This window comes from Lithobates pipiens, unplaced genomic scaffold (assembly GCF_037356315.1).
Source record: "Lithobates pipiens isolate NorthernLeopardFrog02 unplaced genomic scaffold, aLitPip1_a1.2 Scaffold_19, whole genome shotgun sequence".
Taxonomy (NCBI): domain Eukaryota; kingdom Metazoa; phylum Chordata; class Amphibia; order Anura; family Ranidae; genus Lithobates; species Lithobates pipiens.
Window position 1 is genome coordinate 237,398,112 of NW_027507764.1, and position 22,816 is coordinate 237,420,927.

Here is a 22,816-nt window from a genome sequence, read left to right on the forward strand (position 1 = left end):
ACAGATTTTCTATTGGATTGGGTCTGGACTTTGACTAGGCCATTCCAACACTTTTACACGTTTCCCCTTAAACCACTTGTGTTGCTTTAGCAGTGTGTTTGGGGTCATTGTCCTGCCAGAAGGTGAACCTCTGTCCTAGACTCAAATCACACACAGAGTGGTACAGGTTTTGCTTAAGAATATCCCTGAATTTAGCACCATCCATCTTTACCTCAACTCTGACCAGTTTCCCAGTCCCGACTGAAAAACATCCCACAGCATGATGCTGCCACCACCATGTTTCATTGAGGGGGATGGTGTTCTTTGGGTGATGTGATGTGTTGGGTTTGCGCCAGAAATAGCGTTTTCTTTGATGTCCAAAAAGTTCAACTTTAGTCTCATCAGACCAGAGCACCTTCCTCCATACATTTTGGGAGTCTCCCACGTGCCTTTTCACAAACTCACAATGTGGAATTTTGTTTTTGGATGAAAGCAATGACTTTCTTCTGGCCACTCTGCCATAAAGCCCAATTCTATGGAGCGTACGGCTTATTGTCGTCCTATGTACAGATACTCCAGTCTCTGCTGTGGAACTCTGCAGCTCCTCCAGGGTTACTTTAGGTCTCTATGCTGCCTCTCTGATTAATGCCCACCTTGTCTGGTCTGTGAGTTTTGGTGTGCAGCTGTCTCTTGGCAGGTTTGCTGCTGTGCCATGTTCTTTCCATTTGGTTATGATAGATTTGATGGTGCTCCTAGGGATCATCAAAGATTTGGATATTTTTTTATAACCCAAGCCTGACCTGTACTTCTCAACAACATTGCCCCTTACTTGTTTGGCGAGTTCCTTGGTCTCTATGGCAGTGTTTACTTAGTGATGCCTCTTGCTTAGGTATTGCAGAGCCTGGGGCCTTTCAAAAAGGTGTGTATATGTAATGACAGATCATGTGGCACTTAGATTGCACACGGGGGACATAATTTCACTAATTATGTGACTTCTGAAGGCAATTGGTTGCACCAGAGCTTTTTATGGGCTTCATAAAGGGGGTGAATACATACGCACATGCCAATTATCAGTGTTTTAGTTCTGAAAAATAGCTTTATGTATATATTTTTCTAATTTTACTTCACCAACTTAGACTATTGTGTTCTGATCAATCACACACAATTCAGAAGAAAGAAAATCATTGAACTAAAGACTGTAATCCAACAAAATAGGTAAAAAGCCAAGGGGGTGAATACTTTTGCAAGGCTCTGTGTATGAGCTTTGCCCAGTCCCCAAAAGGAGCATCTTGCAGTCAAAGAAGTCTATTCTGTAATCCTGTAAAGATGTGCCTATTGCACTGGAAATGGCGCCCCAAGCAACTTTTGACCTTTTTTACCCATAGAACACTGTGGAATTTTTCATAGCATCCCCAATTATGCCTACATGTCCCTAATTTAGCTGGAGGTTTTCTCCCTTTAGTTTTATGGCAATAACTGTTGACTCCTGCTCTACATGGCTTCTGCCTTTGACCCACGATGGGTCAAAGGAATAGAGATGAATATTCTACCGTTTATTGGTTTTTATGCTCAACTTGCTACATATTGTTTTCCATATGCCTGCACCATTCTAGATTGACTCTTGGGTCTGCCTCTCCACCTCCGTTGGACCTCTTCATGCTGGCAGTGGCGTGAAGGCCCACCCTTTTCTCTAGGTTACCTTTATACATTTATATTTTATCATACGTGCTTGATTGGTTTCTAGGGTCATGCAGTGGACCTGGGGGGTTGGGAACACAGTGTTTAGAGCTGTGCCTTCCCCCAACTTCTTCCATAGAGGGATTGTTGTATACATTTATAGTTGATAGCCTGCTGGCCTATGCTGCTGCTCCTTTTTTTTGTTGGATCTTCTCTCTACCCACGGTGCTCCCCCCCTCTCTCCTCAAGCAATCCAAAGTGTTTCACCATCTTAAAGGTCAACGGGTGGATGTAATATGCCTACAAGAGACCAGGTTCGCCCAATCCTCCACTCCACCATTTCTTTCCCCACATTATCCAGTTTTATACTGCCTCGGCCACTGAAAAACATAGAGGTGTCTTGATTGCATTCAAATGCAACCTTCCTTTCACTTGCACATTGGAGATTGCTGACCCTACGGGCCGATATCCACTCTTACAGGGGACTTTATGGGACCAATAGATAACAATTGTCATTTACTACACGCCTAACCAAATTCAACAAAGGTTGTCTCCCATCTCCCATCTTTGTAAGGTAGTCTCAGCACCAGAAGGGCCTGCTCCTTTTTATGGGTGACTCTAACATTGCCCTCAACTCAATTTTAGACAGACTTTATGCACAAGGGGCTACGGGGCTACCCCTCCCCCCCATGACCCATCCCACGAGGCTCAGATGTGTGCAGTCCTGCAAACTTCTGGTTCAATAGATGTTTGGAGGGAGCTCCATCCTACGGACCGTGACTTTACCTATTACTCCAACCTCCATGATCGCTTTTGCAGGCTTGACCACATTTTTATGCGAGTACATCACCTTCCACTGGTTCGTAAAATCTCTATTCTTTCTTCACCATGGTCTGATCATGACCCCTTGGTTTTTCTTTTTTCTCTTTCAGGCCCCACTAAGCGCCCTTTTCAATGGTGAATTAATGAGTCCCTACTGTCCACTCAGGCCACGAGCCTACAGATCCAATCCTTCATACAAACATATTTTGTTGATAATGTCGGCTGGGTCGCATCAGCTGTGTCCCTGTGGGAAGCCCAAAAAGGTTACAGTTTGGGGTCATATTATTCAACTAGGGAGTGTCACATCACAGAACTAAAGTCTCTTCTTATGGCCACAGATGCACTTTGGCAATCCCACTGCTACACATAGAAAGACTTGCAACACCCTGGCGACAGAACTTGATCTTCTCTCCATCTCCCAAGCCGAGATACCATGAAAGCGCCTGAACAGTGCCTCAGTGTGAAAGGGTTCTAATGGAGGTATGGTGATAGGATTGTCTACAGAACCAAATTATTAAGCATGAACAGCACGATGGAGTTGGTAATAAAAAAATAAGTCAAAATCAATGTGCAATTAGAAATTTGGACAGTTGTGGAGGCAACATGGACTCTCGTGGCACGGTAGAAACTTACAACAGTCAATTTACAAAAATATATAAATTTATTATACACAAATACACACATCATAAAAAGCCTTGGATAGTAGATAAATTACGTTAGATGCTGCTAATCATGCAGCATCCGCTTGTCTGCCAAAAATTGGAAGAACTTAGATATATATACACAATAATGATCCCGCGCTGTTACACACGGAGATTTGTTCTTCCAGTTACACACTCTACATGTTTCGGGGGTTACCCCCTTCTTCAGGAGGATAATAGGTCAGAAAATGATCTACAAAAAAGCATATAAATCAAGTATACAATATTAGAATTAAAAACACATAACTAATAACCAACCTTCATGGTATACTGTCATGCATCCTAAATCAAACAAACAATCGGCCCCTCAGTATATCCCTCAATATTAAATGATTATGTCCATGTGAAATGGTTGATTTTGGAGCAAAAAGGAAACTCACCCACATAGCCAGCACCATAACAAGGCCAATGCACAATTGTTGAAAAGATTTAAATCCCTGTGTGTCATATAGGTGACATAGGTATTTAATCCTTTTGGAGTACCAACATTGTGGAATAGGTAGGAAGTACAGTTCTTTCAAGTTGGGATTGAACCACAGAGGGCTATTTGGGGAGGCCGACCACGAGTCTTTAGAAATTTTTGAGACGATCAATCGAAATAGGGAAAGTGAGATATCTAACAGACATACTCGAACGAGCTGGGACAAGACTTCTGTATATAATATTATGGAGGGTCTCTAGAGAGGAGACAATAGCTCCCTCAGTGGTGGTACAGGCATTCGCCGCAACCGGGTGCAGCCAGTCATGAATGTGGACCAGTTGGGAAACCAAATAGTACAAATAGAAGTTAGGAAATGCCAAGCGTGCCAGATGAGTCGGCAGTCTTAACGTTTCCAGTGCCACCCTAAGGGGCTTACCATTCCATAGGAACGCCGTACAGATTGTTTCTTTCTGCCTAAAGATGGATTTGGGGATTTTACAAAAGGAGTTGGCTAGAACATATAATAACTTAGGTAAATATATCTAGTTTGTATTTGTAGCTGGGTTAATAGGGGACACAGGTTATTAATAATATAAAAGGACAAGGGTAACTGCATTACAACCCCCAGGTATCTAAAAGAAGACATTACTTGCAATCTGGAGTCAGGGTGAACCTGCAGAGTTGCATCAGAGTCCAAAGGAAAAAGATTACATTGTCCCAGTTCACCCAGAATCTAGAGTAGTCACCAAAGAGGTTAATCTCAGATAGCAATGTTTTTAGCGAGTCATGGGTGTCAGCCAGGTAGACCAAGGTGTCATCTGCGTATAGTGAAACTCGCTAATTTATGGTGGCAATAGGGAGGCCCTTAATTAATGGGGAGAAGCGAATGCGCACAGCAAGAGGCTCCACAGCAAGAGCGAATAGGAGGGGTGATAACGGACACCCCTGACTAGTGCCCCCAGTAATGGGAAAAGTATCAGTAATATGAGAATTAACTTGTATACGGGCCAATGGAGAGGTGTAAAGGAGTCTTATCCATGCTATAATGCGGGGACCAAAGCAATACCGCTGTAATACTTGGTTCTTATTCCAGTAATCAACAATATCTTTCCTGCATTCCCCCTGTACCACTTCATCCTCCAGCCAGTGTGAATTCAGGTGCCATATAGTAGGGCCCGAACCTGGAAGAAGATGAAGATCCACAGACAGGGGGGCATGGTCACCCCTGGGCAAGTATAACACAGCAGAGAAAACTGGGAGAGTGTCCCATGTAACAAATTCCAGATCTAGTCGAGACATGGTGTGGAAAGAATCCGAATGGCAGGAGTATTGACATACATCAGGGTGTTTCCAACGCCCTCAGTGAGCCCGTAGACCTGGGCCCAGTCAGTAAAGGATGTAAAGGATCCACCACCACCCCCAAAATCAGTCGGTGGTCGGGTTTATTACAGCATTAAAGTTTCCCACATAAAGCAGAGGGCCTGGGTTCCTGGATAAAAGCATAAGTGACAATTTGGTTAGCACATCTGCGGAAAATGGAGAGGGGATATAAACATTCACCAAGGTGAGCGTCACAGTGGCAATTTGTATTATAAGCACAATATACCTTCCATCAGGATCTGATTTAATTTCACCAGCAAAATAGAGACCCCTCTAGAGTAAGTCATATGGGTAGCATGATAGGACTGAGCTAACCATGGCCGCTTATGGGCCCTAACTTTTGAACCAGTAAGATGCAATTGAGACAGATGTGGGAAGGATATTTTTTCAAAATCGAGAATACCAGGGACCGCTTCTGGGGCAAATTCAACCCTCTAGTATTGCATGAAATTATCTTTAATGGTTGTGCCATAGTAGGTCAAGCAATACATAACTAGTATCATGGGAACAAATAAAATAAATATAGCATTGTAGGTCATGCCACACAGTACCTATAAAAGCATAATTAGCTATTTTCCCTCCCCACTGTCATGTGACTCGTGTTACAAGGTCTCAGGTGTAAATGCGGTGCAAGTATATTAAATTTGGTCTTATCTCACTCTCTTATACAGGTCACTGGAAGTTCAACATGGCACCTCATGGCAAAGAACTCTCTGAGGATCTGAAAAAAAGAATTTTTGCTCTACATAAAGATGGCCTAGGCTATAAGAAGATTGCCAAGACCATGAAACTGAGCTGCAGCATGGTGGCCTAGACCATACAGTGGTTTAACAGGAAAGGTTTCACTCAGAACAGGCCTCGCCAAAGAAGTTGAATGCATGTGTCCAGCATCATATCCAGAGGTTGTCTTTAGGAAATAGACGTATGAGTGCTGCCAGCATTGCTGCAGAGGTTGAAGGGGTGGGAGGTAAGCCTGTCAGTGCTCAAACCATGCACCGCACACTGCATCAAATTGGTCTGCATGGCTGTCGTCCCAGAAGGAAGCCTCTTCTAAAGATGATGCACAAGAAAGCCTGCAAAGAGTATGCTGAGGACAAGCAGACTAAGCACATGGATTACTGAAACCATATCCTGTGGTCTGATCAGACCAAGATAAACGTATTTGGTTCAGATGGTGTCAAGCGTGTGTGGGGGCAACCAGGTGAGGAGTACAAAGACAACTATGTTTTGCCTACAGTGGAGCATGTTGGTGGCAGTGTCATGGTCTGGGGCTGCATGAGTGCTGCCGGCACTGGGGAGCTACAGTTCATTGAGGGAACCATGAATGTCAACATGTACTGTGAAATACTGAAGCCAAGCATGAGCCCTCCCTTTGGAGAGTGTGCCACAGGGAAGTATCCAACATGATAACAACCCTAAACACACCTCCAAGATAACCACTGCCTTGCTAAAGAAGCTGAGGGTAAAGGTATTAGACTGGCCAAGCATGTCTCCAGACCAAAACCCTATTGAGCATCTGTGGGACATCCTCAAACAGAAGGTGGAGGAGGGCAAGGTCTCTAACATCCATCAGCTCCATGATGTCATCAAGAAGGAGTGAAAGAAGACTCCAGTGGCAAACTGAGAAGCTCTGGTGAACCCCATGCCCAAGAGGGTTAAGGCAGTGCTGGAAAATAATGGTGGCCACAGAAAATATTGACACTTTGGGCTCAATTAGGACATTTTCACTTAGGGGTGTACTCACTTTGTTGCCAGCAGTTTAAACATTAATGGCTGTGTGTTGAGTTATTTTGAGGGGACAATTTACAGTTATACAAGCTGTACACTCACTACTTTACATTGTAGAAAAGTGAAAATTCTTCAGTGTTGTCACATTAAAAGATATAATAAAATATTTACAACAAAAATGAGTGGTGTACTCACTTTTGTGAGTAACTATAATATATACACTATATATATATATATATATATATATATATATATATATATATATATATATATATATATATATATATATATATATACACATACATATACACACACACACACACACACACACATACATACATACATACATACATACATACACACACACACCTACACCAAAGTAAAAAAAAAAAAAAAAGTCAAATGCAAAAGAAGGAAGTCCATGAGAAACCCTAAACCGAAAAAAAAATACACACTCAAATGAGGTTAGAACTGTCCCGTGGCCACGCCACCAACTAGTATGGGAGTAGTGTGGAATCCGGCTTGGCTTTCAAAAACAAACAGGAAAATAACAGTAAAGATTCCAATTCTAGGATAGGAGTCTACTGCAGGTAGGAGGATATGCAAATATCACCAGGCCTTCCACAATTTAGTAGGCACAACAACTAGGATTATGAAAAGGTCCAGTCCAGGAAGGCCGGGTACAGTAGGATATCACCTCTGGGGAAAAGGCAACAATCATCCTCAGAAACATAGACAGCATAGGAAGGCAGTGTATGCAAACATGTTATCCATTTGCATATGAAAAAGAGGTATAGGCTTCATAGTGAGGCATCAAGAGGGGTTCCAGGGAGCACTTGCCACAGTCATTTACCTCTGAACCAGGGCATAGCTCCATAACGATCATTTAGCCATGCCATGGCTTCCTTAGGGTTGGTGTAGAAGTGAGCTTTGCCATCATGGATAACACGCAGCTTAGCAGTGAAAAGCATAGCGTATGGGCCTTCAGTACGCAGGCAAGCTTTCACAGCTGCAAAGGATAAGCGTGGCCGTCAGCTGAGAAGTCCGGATAGACTGAAATTGTGTTTCTGTTGCATTTAAGTGGCTCCTTCTCCCTTGCATGGCACAGAAAGGCAACTTTATCTTGGAAGTAAGGCTAGATTCACACCTATGCAGTTTTAGTGCTTTTTGCATTTTGCAGATTTACACTACAGTCCATATAACAGAAAGTGTTCCATAGGAAACAATGTATTGCAAATCTGCAAAATGCAAAAAGCACAAAAAATGCATAGGTGTGAATCCAGCCTTAAGCACATTTTTGTGCTTTTTGCATTTTGCAGACTTACACTACAGTCCATATAACATTGTTTCCTATGGAACACTTTCTGTATTGCAAATCTGCAAAATGCAAAAAGCACAAAAAATGCATAGGTGTGAATCCAGCCTTAAAGCGGAGGTCCACCCTAAAATGGACCTCCGCTCATCGGAATCCCCCCCCCCCTCCGGCGCCACAATGGGCACCTTTCAGGGGGGAGGGGGGTGCAGTTACCTGGATAATCCAGGTAACTGCACCCACTCCTGGGCTAGCTCTCTGCGGAACGAGCGTAGGTTACGCCCCCGTTCCGCAAGCGCCCGCCCCCTTCAGCAAGTGCCCCGCTGCCTGCTGGGAAACACACAGCTCCCAGAGGCAGCGGGGACCGTCCGGATTGCGCCGCGCGGCTCGCGCATGCGCAGTAGGGAACCGGGAAATGAAGCCGAAAGGCTCCATTTCCTGATTCCCATACCCAAGATGGCGGCGGGACCCGGCAGCCGAGCGAGCGATCGGCTTCGGGTGCCGACATCGCAGGCGCGCTGGACAGGTAAGTGTCACTATTTAAAAGTCAGCAGCTGCAGTATTTGTAGCTGCTGGCTTTTAAAAAAAAAAAAAAAAAACGCGGAGTCCCGGTGGACTCCCGCTTTAAGGATCCAGATTCTCCAGGACTTTACTATAAAGCCCCATACACACTATCAGTTTTTCTGCTGAGTTTTAACTTCAGGTTTACCAAAACCATGTAATGCAAGGGCCTGCCCGATTGCATACAAATTGAAACTCCTAAGGTTTGACCTCATATTATATGGTTTTGGTAAATCTGAAGGAAAAAAAACTCATGTGTATGTGTATTCCCTGCGTTGTTAGCCCCTCACCTTGCTAACTATGTTTTAAAGCAAGGCTCCTTGGCCTCTCCTGATGCTTTAAGGGCCCATATCTCAATGGTTTCAAAAAAGCCAGAGGACACCAGTGAACCTCAGGCTTTCAGACCAATATCACTTCTGAATGATGACCTGAAGATCCTAGGTAGAATCCTGAGCGCGCGCATCAACCAATTTATAGGTCACCCGATCCACAGGGATCAGGTGGGTTTCGTCCCATGGAGGCAGGCTGGAGATAATGTCCGTAAAGTGGTTCATCTCTCATCTTTTGCAACATCTGGAAATTCCTAGCTTCCTTCTTTCTTTAGATATTTACAAAGCCTTTGACACCTTGTCCTGGGAATAGCTGCAATTTGTGCCCTCTCGTTGGATTTTTGGGGAAGCCTTGCTGGCCTGGATTCAGGCTTTATGCTCGGCCCCTACTGCTGCAGTCAAATATGCCAGGTACTTTTCTGCACCCTTTTCTATCCATAGGGGCACGAGGCAGGAGTGTCCCCTTTCCCCAGCTTTGTTCCTTTTGGCCTGCAAACCTTTAGCACTCGCACTTCGCGCAGACCGGTACTTGATTGGAATTCCCTATGCAGGCCATGAGTTCAAGTTAAGCCTCTTTGATGATGACGCTCTTCTGACCTTGACTAACTCCCTTACTACTCTCCCCAACCTGTTATGTCTCTTGACACATTTCTCACCCATTTCAGGCCTACATATTAACTTGGAGAAATCGGTGGCTCTAAATGTCTCCCTAGATCCTGACCTGGTCGCACGCCTGCAGTCCCACTACCCTTTTTGATGGACAACCACTTACAATACATAGTAGGGGAGGTTGAAAATAGACACAAGTCCAACCTATGTGTGCGATATGTCAGTATTACATTGTATATCCCAGTATGTTGCGGTAGTTTAGGTGCTTATCTAATCGTTTTTTGAAACTATCGATGCTACCCACTGATACCACAGCCTGTGGAAGGGAATTCCACATCCTTGCCGCTCTTACAGTAAAGAACCCTCTATGTAGTTTAAGGTTAAACCTCTTTTCTTCTCATTTTAATGAGTGGCCACATGTCTTGTTAAACTCCCTTCCGCAAAAATGTTTTATCCCTATTGTGGTGTCACCAGTATGGTATTTATAAATTGAAATCATATCCCCTCTCAAGCATCTCTTCTCCAGAGAGAATAAGTTCAGTGCTCGCAAACTTTTCTAATAACTAATATCCTCCAGACCCTTTATTAGCTTAGTTACCCTTCTTTGGCCCTTGCCCTTCGCTCCATTTCAAGTACATTCTTCCTGAGGACTGGTGCCCAGAACTGGACAGCATACTCTAGGTGTGGCCGGACCAGAGTTTTGTAGAGCGCAAGAATTATCGTTTTATCTCTGGAGTTGATCCCATTTTTAATGCACGCCAATATTCTGTTTGCTTTGTTAGCAGCAGCTTGGCATTGCATGCCATTGCTGACCCTATCATCTACTAGGACCCCTAGGTCCTTTTCCACCCTAGATTCTCCCAAAAAGTTCTCCCCCCCAGTGTATAGATTGCATTCATATTTTTGCCACCAAAATGCATTATTTTACATTTTTCTACATTAAACCTCCTTTGCCATGTAGTTGCCCATCCCATTAATTTGTTCAGCTCTTTCTGCAAGGTTTCCACATCCTGCGGAGAAGTTATTGCCCTGCTTAGCTTAGTATTCTCCGTTCAGAGATTGAACATCCTCCAGGTCGTTTATGAACTACCCACCTTTGACCATTCTGAGTACTCCCCATTTATCACAACCCTCTGAACTCGCCCTTGTAGTCAGTTTTCAATCCATGTACTCACCCTATGGTCCATGCCACCGCACCTTATTTTGTATAGTTAATGTTTATGGGGAACTGTGTCAAATGCTTTGTCAAAATCCAGATACACCATGTATACGGGCCTTCCTTTATCTAGATGGCAACTCACCTCCTCATAAAAGGTTAAAAGATTGGTTTGGCAAGAATGATTCTTCATGAATCGAAGCAGATTACTGCTGATACCATTCTTGTTACTAAAGTCTTGTATATAGCCCCCTTATCCCCTCCAAGAACTTGCATACAGGGTTACCCCACTTTTAAGTACACAATTGGGTTTATTTACTAAAGCTGGAAATTGTAAAGTTGTTTCACTTCTGCATAGAAACCAATGAGCTTCCAGGTTTTATTACAAAAGCTTAATTGAACAAGCTGGGGTTAGAAGCTCATTGGATTCTATGCAGAAGTGAGCCTGATTCTTCACTTTTCAGCCTTGGTAAATAAACCCCATTGTGTACTTAAAAGTGGGGTATGCCTGTACTTTTGAGGTTAGGCTGTAATTCCCAGGGATGTATTTCGGGCCCTTTTTAAATATTTTCGCTACACTGGCTTTTCTCCAATCACCTGAATATCTGGGAGTTCGGCTGACCGCCACTTACTGCTCAATGTTCCTGGCTAATTAGTACCCCCTGCATCGATCCTTTGCCACCCTTATGCAGACATGGAAATTTCTGCACCTGTCCTGGATGGGCCAAATCTACTCTGTAAAAATGACAGTCTTACCAAAACTCTTGTACTTTTTTCTCACCTTACCAGTACGGGTCCCTTCACATTTTCTCCACCTGCTTCAGAGCAGGATCATGCACTTTTTATCTGGGCTAATAAACGCCCCAGAATTTCTAAAGATACCCTTTTTATACATAGATTACAAGGAGGCTTGGGGATTCCCCATGTCTTTAAAGTACTACCTGGCAGCCCAGAATTAACACTACTACATGCTCCCTCCAATGTCCCCCTATGGGTGCTTCTGGAGCTCCCTAATTGTGCCCTTCTTTCTATCCAAGTACTTCTATGGCTTCCCCAGAAACTTTGGCTGACGTCATTGAACCCTCTCATGCTTCATAGCTTAAAGTTGAGGGTACAATACTCAAGTTCCCTTATGTCCCCCTTCCTGCCTATTATTAATAACCTATTGTTCCCCCCTGGTCTTGATCAGCCTCAGGCCTTTGCGTGGTGGACTTCTTGGGGCCTTACCCAGGTACGCCACCTGTTGAACACACGTACTCAGCCAACAAGTCTGCATTCTGTGCATCCCATGATGCTCCCCAGGCTGAATGCTTTCGTTTTCTCCAGATCCAACACTGGATAGCCACGCTCTGGAGTACCTTTTTCTACCAGTTTCAAACAACCACTTTTGAATACATTTGTTCACATTCCCCGGGTTCCCTGGGCCCTATCTCCACTCTTTACACAGCTTTGAATGACCGACCATCTCTCACCTCCCTCTCCTATGTGTCAGAGTGGGAACAAGATCTTAGTACTGGGATCGATCCAGCGGACTTCTGTAGCTAAATGTTCATTCAATACTGCCATTTTAGAGGCAGCGTACAAAGTGCTGTTGTGGTGGTATTGGGTTCCAGCACGTATTGCCCATGCCAACCCAACTTTTGGTGATCGCTGCTTCCGGGGATGTGGCCATGGTGTGCCTGCCAGGCTTAGTGTGTTTCTGGGGCAGAGTGTTTGGTTTGTGTGTATTCTTTGTTTCATTTGAATGTCTGTAAAGCTGCTAAATTTGAACTATTACATTGCCCTAGCCCACGTTTGTTTGCTCGTCAGCAGAAATTGCCAACCTGTTTTATAGCAGCCAAAAGAACAATCGCTCAGGCTTTGGAAGAAGACCACAGTCCCCTTTCAGGCAGTGAAAAAACGCTTGGCGACCATGATGGTCAATGAACAAATGTCTAGTATACTTAAAGACATGCATTCCAAGTTCCTTAAAGTTTGGGAACCATGGCTGGCTTATGTCTTCCCGGAACTCCCTCTGGCTAGTATAGGTCAACTCTGACTGGTTTCCGGGGTGATCCCGGGTCCTCCTCTCTTCCCCCTACCCCATTTCTTCTTTTTCTCCCCCTCTCTTTCTTATCTCTCCTTTTTCCTTTTCTTTTGCAGGGCTCTTAGCCCTTGTCGATTGCCAACATATGCCCAGAACGATTTTAATGCAGAGTTCATGCATGTTTGTCCTGGTTATTTTTTGCACTTAATGGGGCTATCCCAAAATACGTATATTGCACTCATGATTTTACTGACCGTTTAGACAGGAGGTATCCCTCCTCTGTTTATGTTGTATCTTTTTTGTGCCAGTTCTAGCCCCTGCGTGGGCAGTCTAGGTGCCCTTGACATTGCTGTATGTTTTAATGCTATTTCTGCAATAAAAATGATTGAACCAGAAAAGTGACCCCACGGGAGACAAGACTAAAAATGTGCCCCCAGTCTGGCCAGTTTATTAATGGCGAAGTGGGAGGAGGATGTTATCTATGCCCAGCAGAGACCAGAGGTGGGCCTGTGGGCCAAGTATATGGATGACATCCTCCTCCTTTTGGATGGTGATCTCCAATCTTTAGAGTCATATAGACCAATCAGAAAGAAATTCATTTTTTGAATTTAAAGATTTTGGTTGAAGAGGGTAGACTTGTTACCTCTTCTTTTTTAGATCAAATTCGTACATTCCGGTGGACAGCTGTCACTACCAACCATGGTTAAAAAGAGTTCCCCGGTAACAGTTTATGCATCTAATGCTGCGTACACACGTAGCCGACTATCCGGCGGACTTCCCGAAAGGGCTACTTGCCCACACACGCCACTTTTTCAGCGGACTAATATGTTGTACTAAGTCCGCCGTACTATCTGCCTTACTTTTGAAATGAACGGACTCGCCCACACACGCGGAGGAAAGTCCGCTCATTTTGAGCGCGTCTCCAGGTAGACGGGGCCCGCAAAGAAGACGTCGCTGGCCCCGCCACCTGGTATGGACTTAAAGGGGAAGCCCAACGCCGAAAAAAAAAAAAAGAAAAAAAAAGAAAAAAGGCGACCCCCACGCTGATTTTTTCGGCGTTGGGGTTCCCCTTTAAGTCCATACCAGGTGGCGGGTCCAGCGACGCATCCTTCGCGGGCCCCGCCTACCTGGAGACGTGCTCAAAATGAGCTGACTTTTCTCCGGTGGGAAAAGTCCGTTAATTTCAAAAGTACGGCGGACTGGCATACGCACGGCCGGATTGTCCGCCGAAATGCAAGTCCAGCGGGAAGATTGGAGCACAAAACTACTTTCCAAGTCCGCCGTACTTTCGGGTAAAAAAAAAGTCTGCCGGAGGCTACACACGGGGGGATTGTCCGGCGGACTTGAGTTTGCTGGACTTTTCCCCCCCGATTGTTTGATCGTGTGTACGTGGCATTAGGTGTAATTGCACCTGGTTAGAAGATTCTGAGATTCAGACTAATGTTCTCAAAGAGGGTATGATGCCACTTGCCTGGGAGATACTATTCATTCGGTTCAACAATTGGACCGCAATTCCCTTCTGTCAGAGAAATCTAAAAGCTGTTGCTGAGGGAGATAGATTTGAATTAGCTTTTGTTAATAACATTCTGCTGTGTAGAAAAGAGAATTATGGGTAAACTCTGGCATATATTACAAAATGAAGGAGCGTTAGGTCTTATACCTACTAAACCCTGGGTTATTTATAGACTGGTTCCCTCTTAGCAACATCCAGGGCATTTTCTATTAGACCCTTCATCACATGTACCACTACTCATGTGGTGTACATGCTTCAGTGCCCGTGTGGCATTTTTAATGCCTCCTTAGGTCGTTATTATTATTACATTTGTTTTTTAACCATATTATTACATACTGATTGTTTCCCTGTCTTTGGTTGACCTGCATTATATTTTTATCCCATTAGAGGGAGTTTGACCATTTTCTGAGTGGGCAATATCATTTTTTTTTCTATTTCGGATTGTTCACGATTTTATTATTGAAATTAAGGCTTGGTTTCCATACTTGAACTGCTCCCCAAAGTGGCTTGGCTAATATGGGATGTTCTATGCAGCATAGGGGATAGCGAAGCCTAGTTGCATCACGTTAATGTATATAAGATGATTACGCAACATGGCACCCGTACCCCGATAGAAGTCCTTGGCGACAAAACATGTAGGGAAGAGCGACATGCTTGCATCATCACAAAATGGAAGTGACAGTAAACTTCATTCTTTGTTAGCCGGGATGTTGATTGCACAATTCTTTTTTAACACGGCGAGTGATATTCTTCAGATTTCATAAAACTTTTAAAAGGGTTTTACACTATTTGGTTTGCATGCTTTCCTTTCATGCCAGTTATCAATGTTTGTGAAATGGCCTGGAGTTCCTAGATTGCCACCTAGGTCCATGGATGGTTTGGAGGACTACACGTTAACCATCTCTTTTGACCATTCTTTCATTAGAAGGTCCCAGTTTGTTGGTAAGAGCATACCTGATTTCCCTTGGTGGTGGTCTTTCCCCTAGGAGGTGACAGTTTATTCTCTGCTCTGCTACTGTTTCTGAAGCAGAAGTGTGTGCGATTTGCTTTTACATACAAGTTTTTACCTAAGGACTATATTTGTGTTTGAGTTTTTTCACTTAAGGAATTTATTTCTTTAACGCAGCATTTTATGTATACACATTTTAATAAACATTTACCTACCTGCTCACAGTCTTCTATTAAATGCACACTAAAATGCGCATTCCCAGCTCACCCCAGCTGTGCTGGAGTGACAGACTACCATGCACATGCGTGGAATGATGTCCTTCCCAAACCATCCAATCAAGAGGCTGTGAACCCGGCACCTGGAAGTAGCCGGGGGGGGGGGGGGGGGGGAAGAGAACACCCATCAGCAAGGGATTTAACCGCCCCATCTCTGGAATGAGGTGGTATTTCTGTGAGGCATTTCTGCATTAACACCCTGGAAATGTAGAGCACCCCGAAAGCATGACACATTCATCAAAATTCAGTTACTCCTGAAAGAATCTGAAATCAGAAGCTTCATTTCATTTGCTTTTTGCTCTGAAGCCAATATACAATATCTTTACCTTTAGGGGACCTTCACACTGGTGTGTGCATTAATACAACTGTCTGGCAGTATACCCCAAAGCACACAGCGTAAGGGGTGTCAACACCTTAAAACAGCCCCCCTCCCTATGCCTATAGTAAAGAGAATCCATTTTTCAAAACAAAGAAAAAAACACCACTTGTGAATGAATTGCAAAGGGTGTCCATACTTTTGCTTAAACCACACATTTTATTATTTTTCCCCACTATGTTCGATTGAGCAAATATATTAAAATTGTACAATTTACAGAAACAGGTCAGGTTCAAGTTTGTCAACATTTCATCAAATTAAGTAACACTAACCTTCTCAATATTTAATTGATGGTTCTTCAATCTTTCCAGATCTGTTGGAATAACTACTTTAGTAAACTTCAGCACAGCACTTTCAAGGCGACGATATGGCACTTTTTGCTCACTTTCCATTTTTTTACAGGGGTGGAATTGCTTTTTCTTTAATATTTCCCCTGTAGAATAGTATTTAAAAAGTATTAGCACAGGGTGTCCAAACCTATACCACCTAAAAATAACACAGTAATTGGGAAAGTATGTAGTACAATGTAAATCAGGAACCTAAGCAAGCAGAAAACAAGAAAACAAATCTGCAAACAATCATTTACTGAACAGGGAATTCTGTTACAGTATCAGCATAGCTAAACTAATTAACTGTTATTTAAACAAGCACCTTCATGAATTTTTTTTTAAATTTCATTACCCCAGGGGACCAAGTGCATAAAGAACTTGGTCCCATTCTAGTATATATATGTACAGATTTAGGTCTGAGCTGTGATGGAGATATACTGTATATCCACTCCTCAAACAGTATACTAGCATATAGCAAAAAAGAGGGTCTGCTGGTGAAGCAGTGTGACCATTTATAACCTATGCAACTGTATATAAATGTCCAACCTTGTGACCTATATCATTTACCTAAACACCTTTGCCCGCCCTCACTGTGCAGGAATGGCAGCCTACCTACACCAGATGTGTTTCACTGTAGTTCTGTTGTAAACCCAAGCCACTGTACACCTATAGAAACCAAAAATACCATTTTGTTTGAATCGATTTTGTATTCAGCACCTGTAGTTGTGGGGAAGTATAGGGGTACTGCTGGGCATTAGGTCATCAAGGACACTGTCTGTGCTAGTACCAACTAGTAGTGGCAGTAGTAGTGACAAGTTATAGGGTTATGAGGCATGTACGGAATTGTCCACACTGTAAAATATAAAAAATAGGTGGTTGTACCACTGATCAAAACATGTTATCCATTTGCAGACCAGGCCTATTCTGAAACGTTTTGTTTACAAGTAAGAAATCAATTTTTTTTTTTGCTAGAAAATTACTTAGAACCCCTAAACATACACATATATATATATATATATATATATATATATATATATATATATATATATATATCTCAATAAAGATTTAAGAAGAAGCAAACAGCAGTGCGACATCAAAACGCTAACATGTATTGGCAAAAGCCTTCCTTAGAGCAGGTATGTCCAAAGTCTGGCCCACAGTCTGGTTTTTTACGGCCCCCACTTGCAATTATTTGCTTTTATCACTTTTGTGCCCCCCCAAGCTCCGCACAGGGTAAGGATGAGCTTGGTTTAAAAAAAAAAAATAATAATAATAATATAATATATATATATTTATTTATTTATATATTTTTTATTTATTTTTTCTCTCTTATCCCCTGACAAATCCCTGAGCGCCTCTCGCTGATAAGCTGGGGCGTGTTCCAAAGCCCGTTGGGAAGCTGAAAGCACACAGTGCCAATGACAGACACCAAGTAATTTCCCGGTCCACAGCTGCAGAGCTCTCAAGTGTCTCAGGAGCTTGGGGGCCACAGAAGAGATAAGGGCAAATTACAAGTGGGGGCCAGAGAGAATAAAAAAATAAAAACTAGCTCATTCATGCCCTGATCGGAGCCTTGGGCCATAGAAGAGATAAGGGCAATTAAAGTGGGGGCCAGAGAAAATATAAAAAAAAATAATAATAATAATAGCTCATCCTTTCCCTGATTAGAGCCTGGGGCCATATTTCTCAGGGGATAAAGAAGAGAAAATATTTAGTAAAAACTGAGCTCAACTTTACCCTGAGTGGAGCTCTGAGATTTGTTGGGGGCCAAAGAGGAGATATATATATCCAAATAACAGCTCATCCTCAGACTCTTCACCACACACAGCCACAAAGGTAGGAGAATTCTTGTTGGGCAGTCTATTAGTATATTGGACGAACACACTTAGACCAAAACCTCTGGCACTGCGCTCACGTGATCCCTTCCCCTTCTGGTCAATTTCTAAAATGGCGACTGTAAACAAGAGAAGGAAAGTTGACAGTGAGGGCTGCCGCTTCCAGGACAAGTGGAAAGTGAAATACTTCTTCACTGAAATACGGAATCACTGTGTTTGTCTGATATGCCAGGAGACTGTGGCTGTTTATAAGGAATTTAATGTCAAGAGACACTACCAGTCACGACATAGCACATACGACAAGCTAACAGGGTGCGACCGCAGTGAGAAGTTGAAGAAACTTGAAGCTGTTTTAATGTGACAACAGCAATTTTTCACAAGAGCCCGTGAGGCAAATGAAAATGCCACAAAGGCGAGCTATGAGGTGGCAATGTTAATTGCTAAAAATTGCAAATCTTTTACTGAGGGTAACTTTATCAAAGAATGCGTTATGAAAATGGTTGAGAATATCTGTCCCGAGAAGAAGCAAGAGTTTGCCAACATTTGCCTGGCTCGTAACACTGTAGCACGGAGAATTGAAGAGATTTCATCAGATATTAAGAGACAGTTGACATCCAAAGGAGTGGATTTTGACTTCTATTCAATAGCCTGTGATGAAAGCACGGACCTATCTGACACGGCTCAGTTACTGATTTTTATGAGAGGGGTGGACGATGAAATGAATGTGACTGAAGAGCTACTTGACCTCCAGTGCCTTATGGACCAAACAAGAGGAAAAGATTTGTTTCTGTTTGTTCCGCCATAGATGACATGAAACTGCCTTGGAACAAACTTACTAGGATTATTACTGACGGGGCACCTGCCATGGCTGGTGAACAAAGTGGATTAGCAACCCTAGTCTGTAACAAGGTGAAAGGTGAAAGAGGAGGCAAAGCTACTAAACTCCATTGTATCATTCATCAACAAGTTCTCTGTGCTAAACATCTCAAATATGACATGTTATGAAACCGGTGGTAAAGACTATTCATTTTATTCGCTCTAAAGCCCTGTGCATCCAGGATGAATACGAAGATGTTTTATATATATCACAGTGATGACTCATTTATACTCTCTCAGAAAGGAAATCTGAGAATTCTTGAAAACAAAGGGACAACTGATGCGAGAACTATCCAATATGATTTGGGGTTTCAGGACATCTGAATGTCCTGAACACGAGTCTTCAGGGGAAAGATGCAGCGGTGAACCAGCTTTATTCGCACCTCAAAGCCTTTGGAACAAAGCTGCAACTTTTCATAAGGCAGTTGTCACAAACACAGCCCAATACCATACATTTTTCAGCGTTGCAGGAAATAATGAACAGTTTTCCACAGGACAATATCAGTGCGCAAAAATCCCACTTCTGCTGGGGAGCTTAACCACTTTCAGACCGGACCATTTTGCTGGCTTAAGACCAGACCACTTTTTGAGATTTGGCGCTGTGTCGCTTTAACTGACAATTGCGCGGTCGTGCGACGTGGCTCCCAAACAAAATTGACCTCCTTTTTTCCCACAAATAGAGCTCTTTTGGTGGTATTTGATCACCCTTGCGTTTATTTTTTGCGCTATAAAATAGAAAAAGAGCGACAATTTAAAAAACGCATTATTTTTTACTTTTTGCTACAATAAATATCCCCCAAAAATATATATAAAACAATTTTTTTCCTCAGTTTAGGCCGATCCGTATTCTTCTACATATTTTTGGTAAAAAAACAAACAATAAGCGATTATTGATTGGCTTGAGCAAAATTTATAGCGTTTACAAAATAGGGGATAGTTTTATTGCATTTTTATTAATTTTTTTTACTAGTAATGGCGGTGATCAGCGATTTTTATTGTGACTGCGACATTATGGCAGACACATCAGACATTTTTGACACATTTTTGGGACCATTGTCATTTTAAAAGCAATCAGTGCTATACAAATGCACTGATTCCAGTGTAAATGACACTGGCAGTGAAGGAGTTAACCAGGGGGTGGCAGTGTAGGGGTTAAGTGTGTCCTAGGGGCGTGTTGCTAACTGTGGGGGGCTGGGCTGTGTGTTAGCGAACACTGATCTCTGCTCCAATCACAGGGAGCAGAGATCAGTGTCACTTGTTGCTAGGTAGAATGGTGAGATGCTGTTTACATTGGCATCTCCCCTTGAGACGATCGTGGGTATCCCCGCGGCGATCGAGTCCGCAGGACCCGCGATTGGACTCACGGGGGTCCAGACCGGCACGCTCGCGTGCTGCCGGTGGCGTGCACGTGATGGCAGGGCGGCAATTTCAAATGGAAGTACCCGTACGCCAGTTTGCCTGCCCGTGCCATTCTGCCAACATACATTGTCGCGCGCCGGTCGGGAAGGGGTTAAACAGCGCTGTCAGGATTTTGCAGCTATTGAAAAGATCAGCCTTTTCTCTTCTCTGTTGACCCTGATGTTCCAGATCAGCTGCAGCTCGAGCTCATTGAGCTGCATTGTGACAGCGAGTTATGCAGGTGTCACCAACAGCTCTCTCTTGTGAGCTTTAACCGGTTCCCAACCAGCGCACGCCGATGTACGTCGGCAGAATGGCACGGGCAGACATATTGGCATACAGGTACGTCCAATCTTTAATGCCGCCCTGCCACTGCGAGCACGCCGGCGCACTTACGTGCTGGTCGCGACCCCCCGCGATCGTCTCATGGGGCGGCTGAACGAGGAAATGCCGTTGTAAACAGCATTTCCCCGTTCTGCCCAGCAACTAGTGACGCTGATCTCTGCTCCATGTGATTGGAGCAGAGATCAGTGTTCACTAAATTAAAGCCCAGCCCCCCACAGTTAGTAACACACCCCTAGGAACACTTAACCCCTACACTGCCACCCACTGGTTAACCCCGTCACTGCCAGTGTCATTTACACAGGAATCACTGCATTTATATAGCAGTGATTGCTGTATAAATGACAATGGTCCCAAAAATGTGTCATAAATGTCCGATGTGTCAGCCATAATGTCGCAGTCACAATAAAAATCACTGATCGCCGCCATTACAAGTAAAAAAAAAAAAATTATTAATAAAAATGCCATAAAACTATCCCCTATTGTAAACGCTATAACATTTGCGCAAACCAATTTTACCAAAAATATGTAGAATACGTATCAACCTAAACGGAGGGAAAAAAATTGTTTTTTATATATGTTTGGGGGATATTTATTATAACAAAAAGTAAAAAATAATGCGATTTTTTCAAAATTGACGCTTTATTATTGTTTATAGCGCAAAAAATAAAAACCGCAGGGGGTGATCAAATCCCACCAAAAGAAAGCTCTATTTGTGGGAAAAAAAAAGGACGTCAATTTTGTTTGGGAGCCACGTCGCACGACCGTGCAATTGTCAGTTAAAGTGACGCAGTGCCGAATCGCAAAAAGTGGTCTGGTCTTTGACCAGCAAAACGGTCCGGGGCTAAAGTGGTTAAGACCCCTTTCACGCTAAAAAAAAGCGTCTGAAAAGCTCATGGAAACCTATTTCCATTAAAATCAATGAATGCTTGCACATTGAGGCAATGGGCTGGCAGGGCAGTGAAAAAACGCCCCTCTCCATTGAAATTAATGGAAAACTCTTCAAAAGCCCTCAAATGTTTTACGGGCAGTTTAGAAGCGCCTCAGTGTGAAAGGGGCCTTACCGGCAACTGGATAAGAGCCAGTTTCAAGACATTCAAACATTGGCTAAGAAAATGCTGAGCTTGTTTGGCTCAACGTGTATGTGTGAGAAGAGATTCTCTGCTATGAACTTTAACAAGAACCTCGTGAGGACAAGACTCTCACCTGCGTGACATTTTGCGCATCAAAACCACTGCCTTTGACCCAGACCTAGCCTATGTGCTGCAGTCCAGATCTCAGTTTCACCCTTCACATTAGTGCAGGCAAGTTTTTTTTTCCAATTGAGGTGAATATATTGTAAAATCTCAGTTAATGTCAGTTGGTCTAAATCAGTTATGAATATATTTGGACACAAGATGTATACTTGGTGTTATGTTCCTGTTCATATTTTTTGAACTTAAAAGTTGACAGACAACCTTTGTTATAATATGTAATGTACTTTACAATGTTCCTGACATATATTTTAGCTTCCTGGATTGTTTTGTTTTTTTCATCTGGCCTTCATATATGAAAGGCAGAGTGATTGATACCTGTGTGAATTTGTCATCCATTTGATGAAAAGAAAAGTATCCCGTTTGCAATAAACTTTGTATAAAATATATAATTTGCATTTAATTTTAATGGTTGAAAGAAAGTCAGGCAAAATGGTCAGCCCTCACGCATGTTCACTTCATGAAATCTAGCTCTCCTTGAAAAAAGTTTTGACACCCCTGCCTTAGAGAATAAAATGGTGGCCGTTGCAATTATTTGTCACAAGGCATTTGCGCAGCCGTTTTCCAAATACAAATTTTTCAGAAATACACTTTAATAAATCTGAATGCAACAAAACACAATATATATAATATGTTTGGGGAAAACATGTCACGCTTTAAAATTGCATGCACTCATGGAATTTCGACAAAACAGTGTTACCAGTTTAGAGTTACAGAAGAGGCAGAATTATGGCTCTCACTAGAATGTTCACAGCGTTACCACACATGTGTGGTGCGAACACCATTTGCATATGTGTGCGTGACCTATGCATGTGTTCGCCTCTACGTGCGAGCACTGAGGGAAAGGGGCACTTTAAAAGTCTCTTTTCTTTTTTTTTTTTTTCTATCACTTTTATTCCTATCAAAAGAAATGTAAACATCTATTGTGATTGAAATAAGGAATGGCAGGTCCTCTTTATGGAGACATCT

General features: G+C 43.0%; 1 protein-coding gene across 11 annotated transcripts in view; it reads right to left on the reverse strand.

Annotated features, from left to right (window-relative positions):
- The window catches only part of STX17 (syntaxin 17), a 176,563-nt gene that overhangs the window by 137,683 nt on the left and 16,064 nt on the right, over positions 1-22,816 (reverse strand). For all 11 annotated transcript variants that reach the window (XM_077491811.1, XM_077491803.1, XM_077491806.1 and 8 more), the window contains one exon: positions 16,087-16,247. In XM_077491811.1, coding sequence (XP_077347937.1) covers positions 16,087-16,206 — 120 coding nt within the window. In that variant the 5' untranslated portion in view covers positions 16,207-16,247. The remainder of the gene's footprint in view (positions 1-16,086; positions 16,248-22,816) is intronic.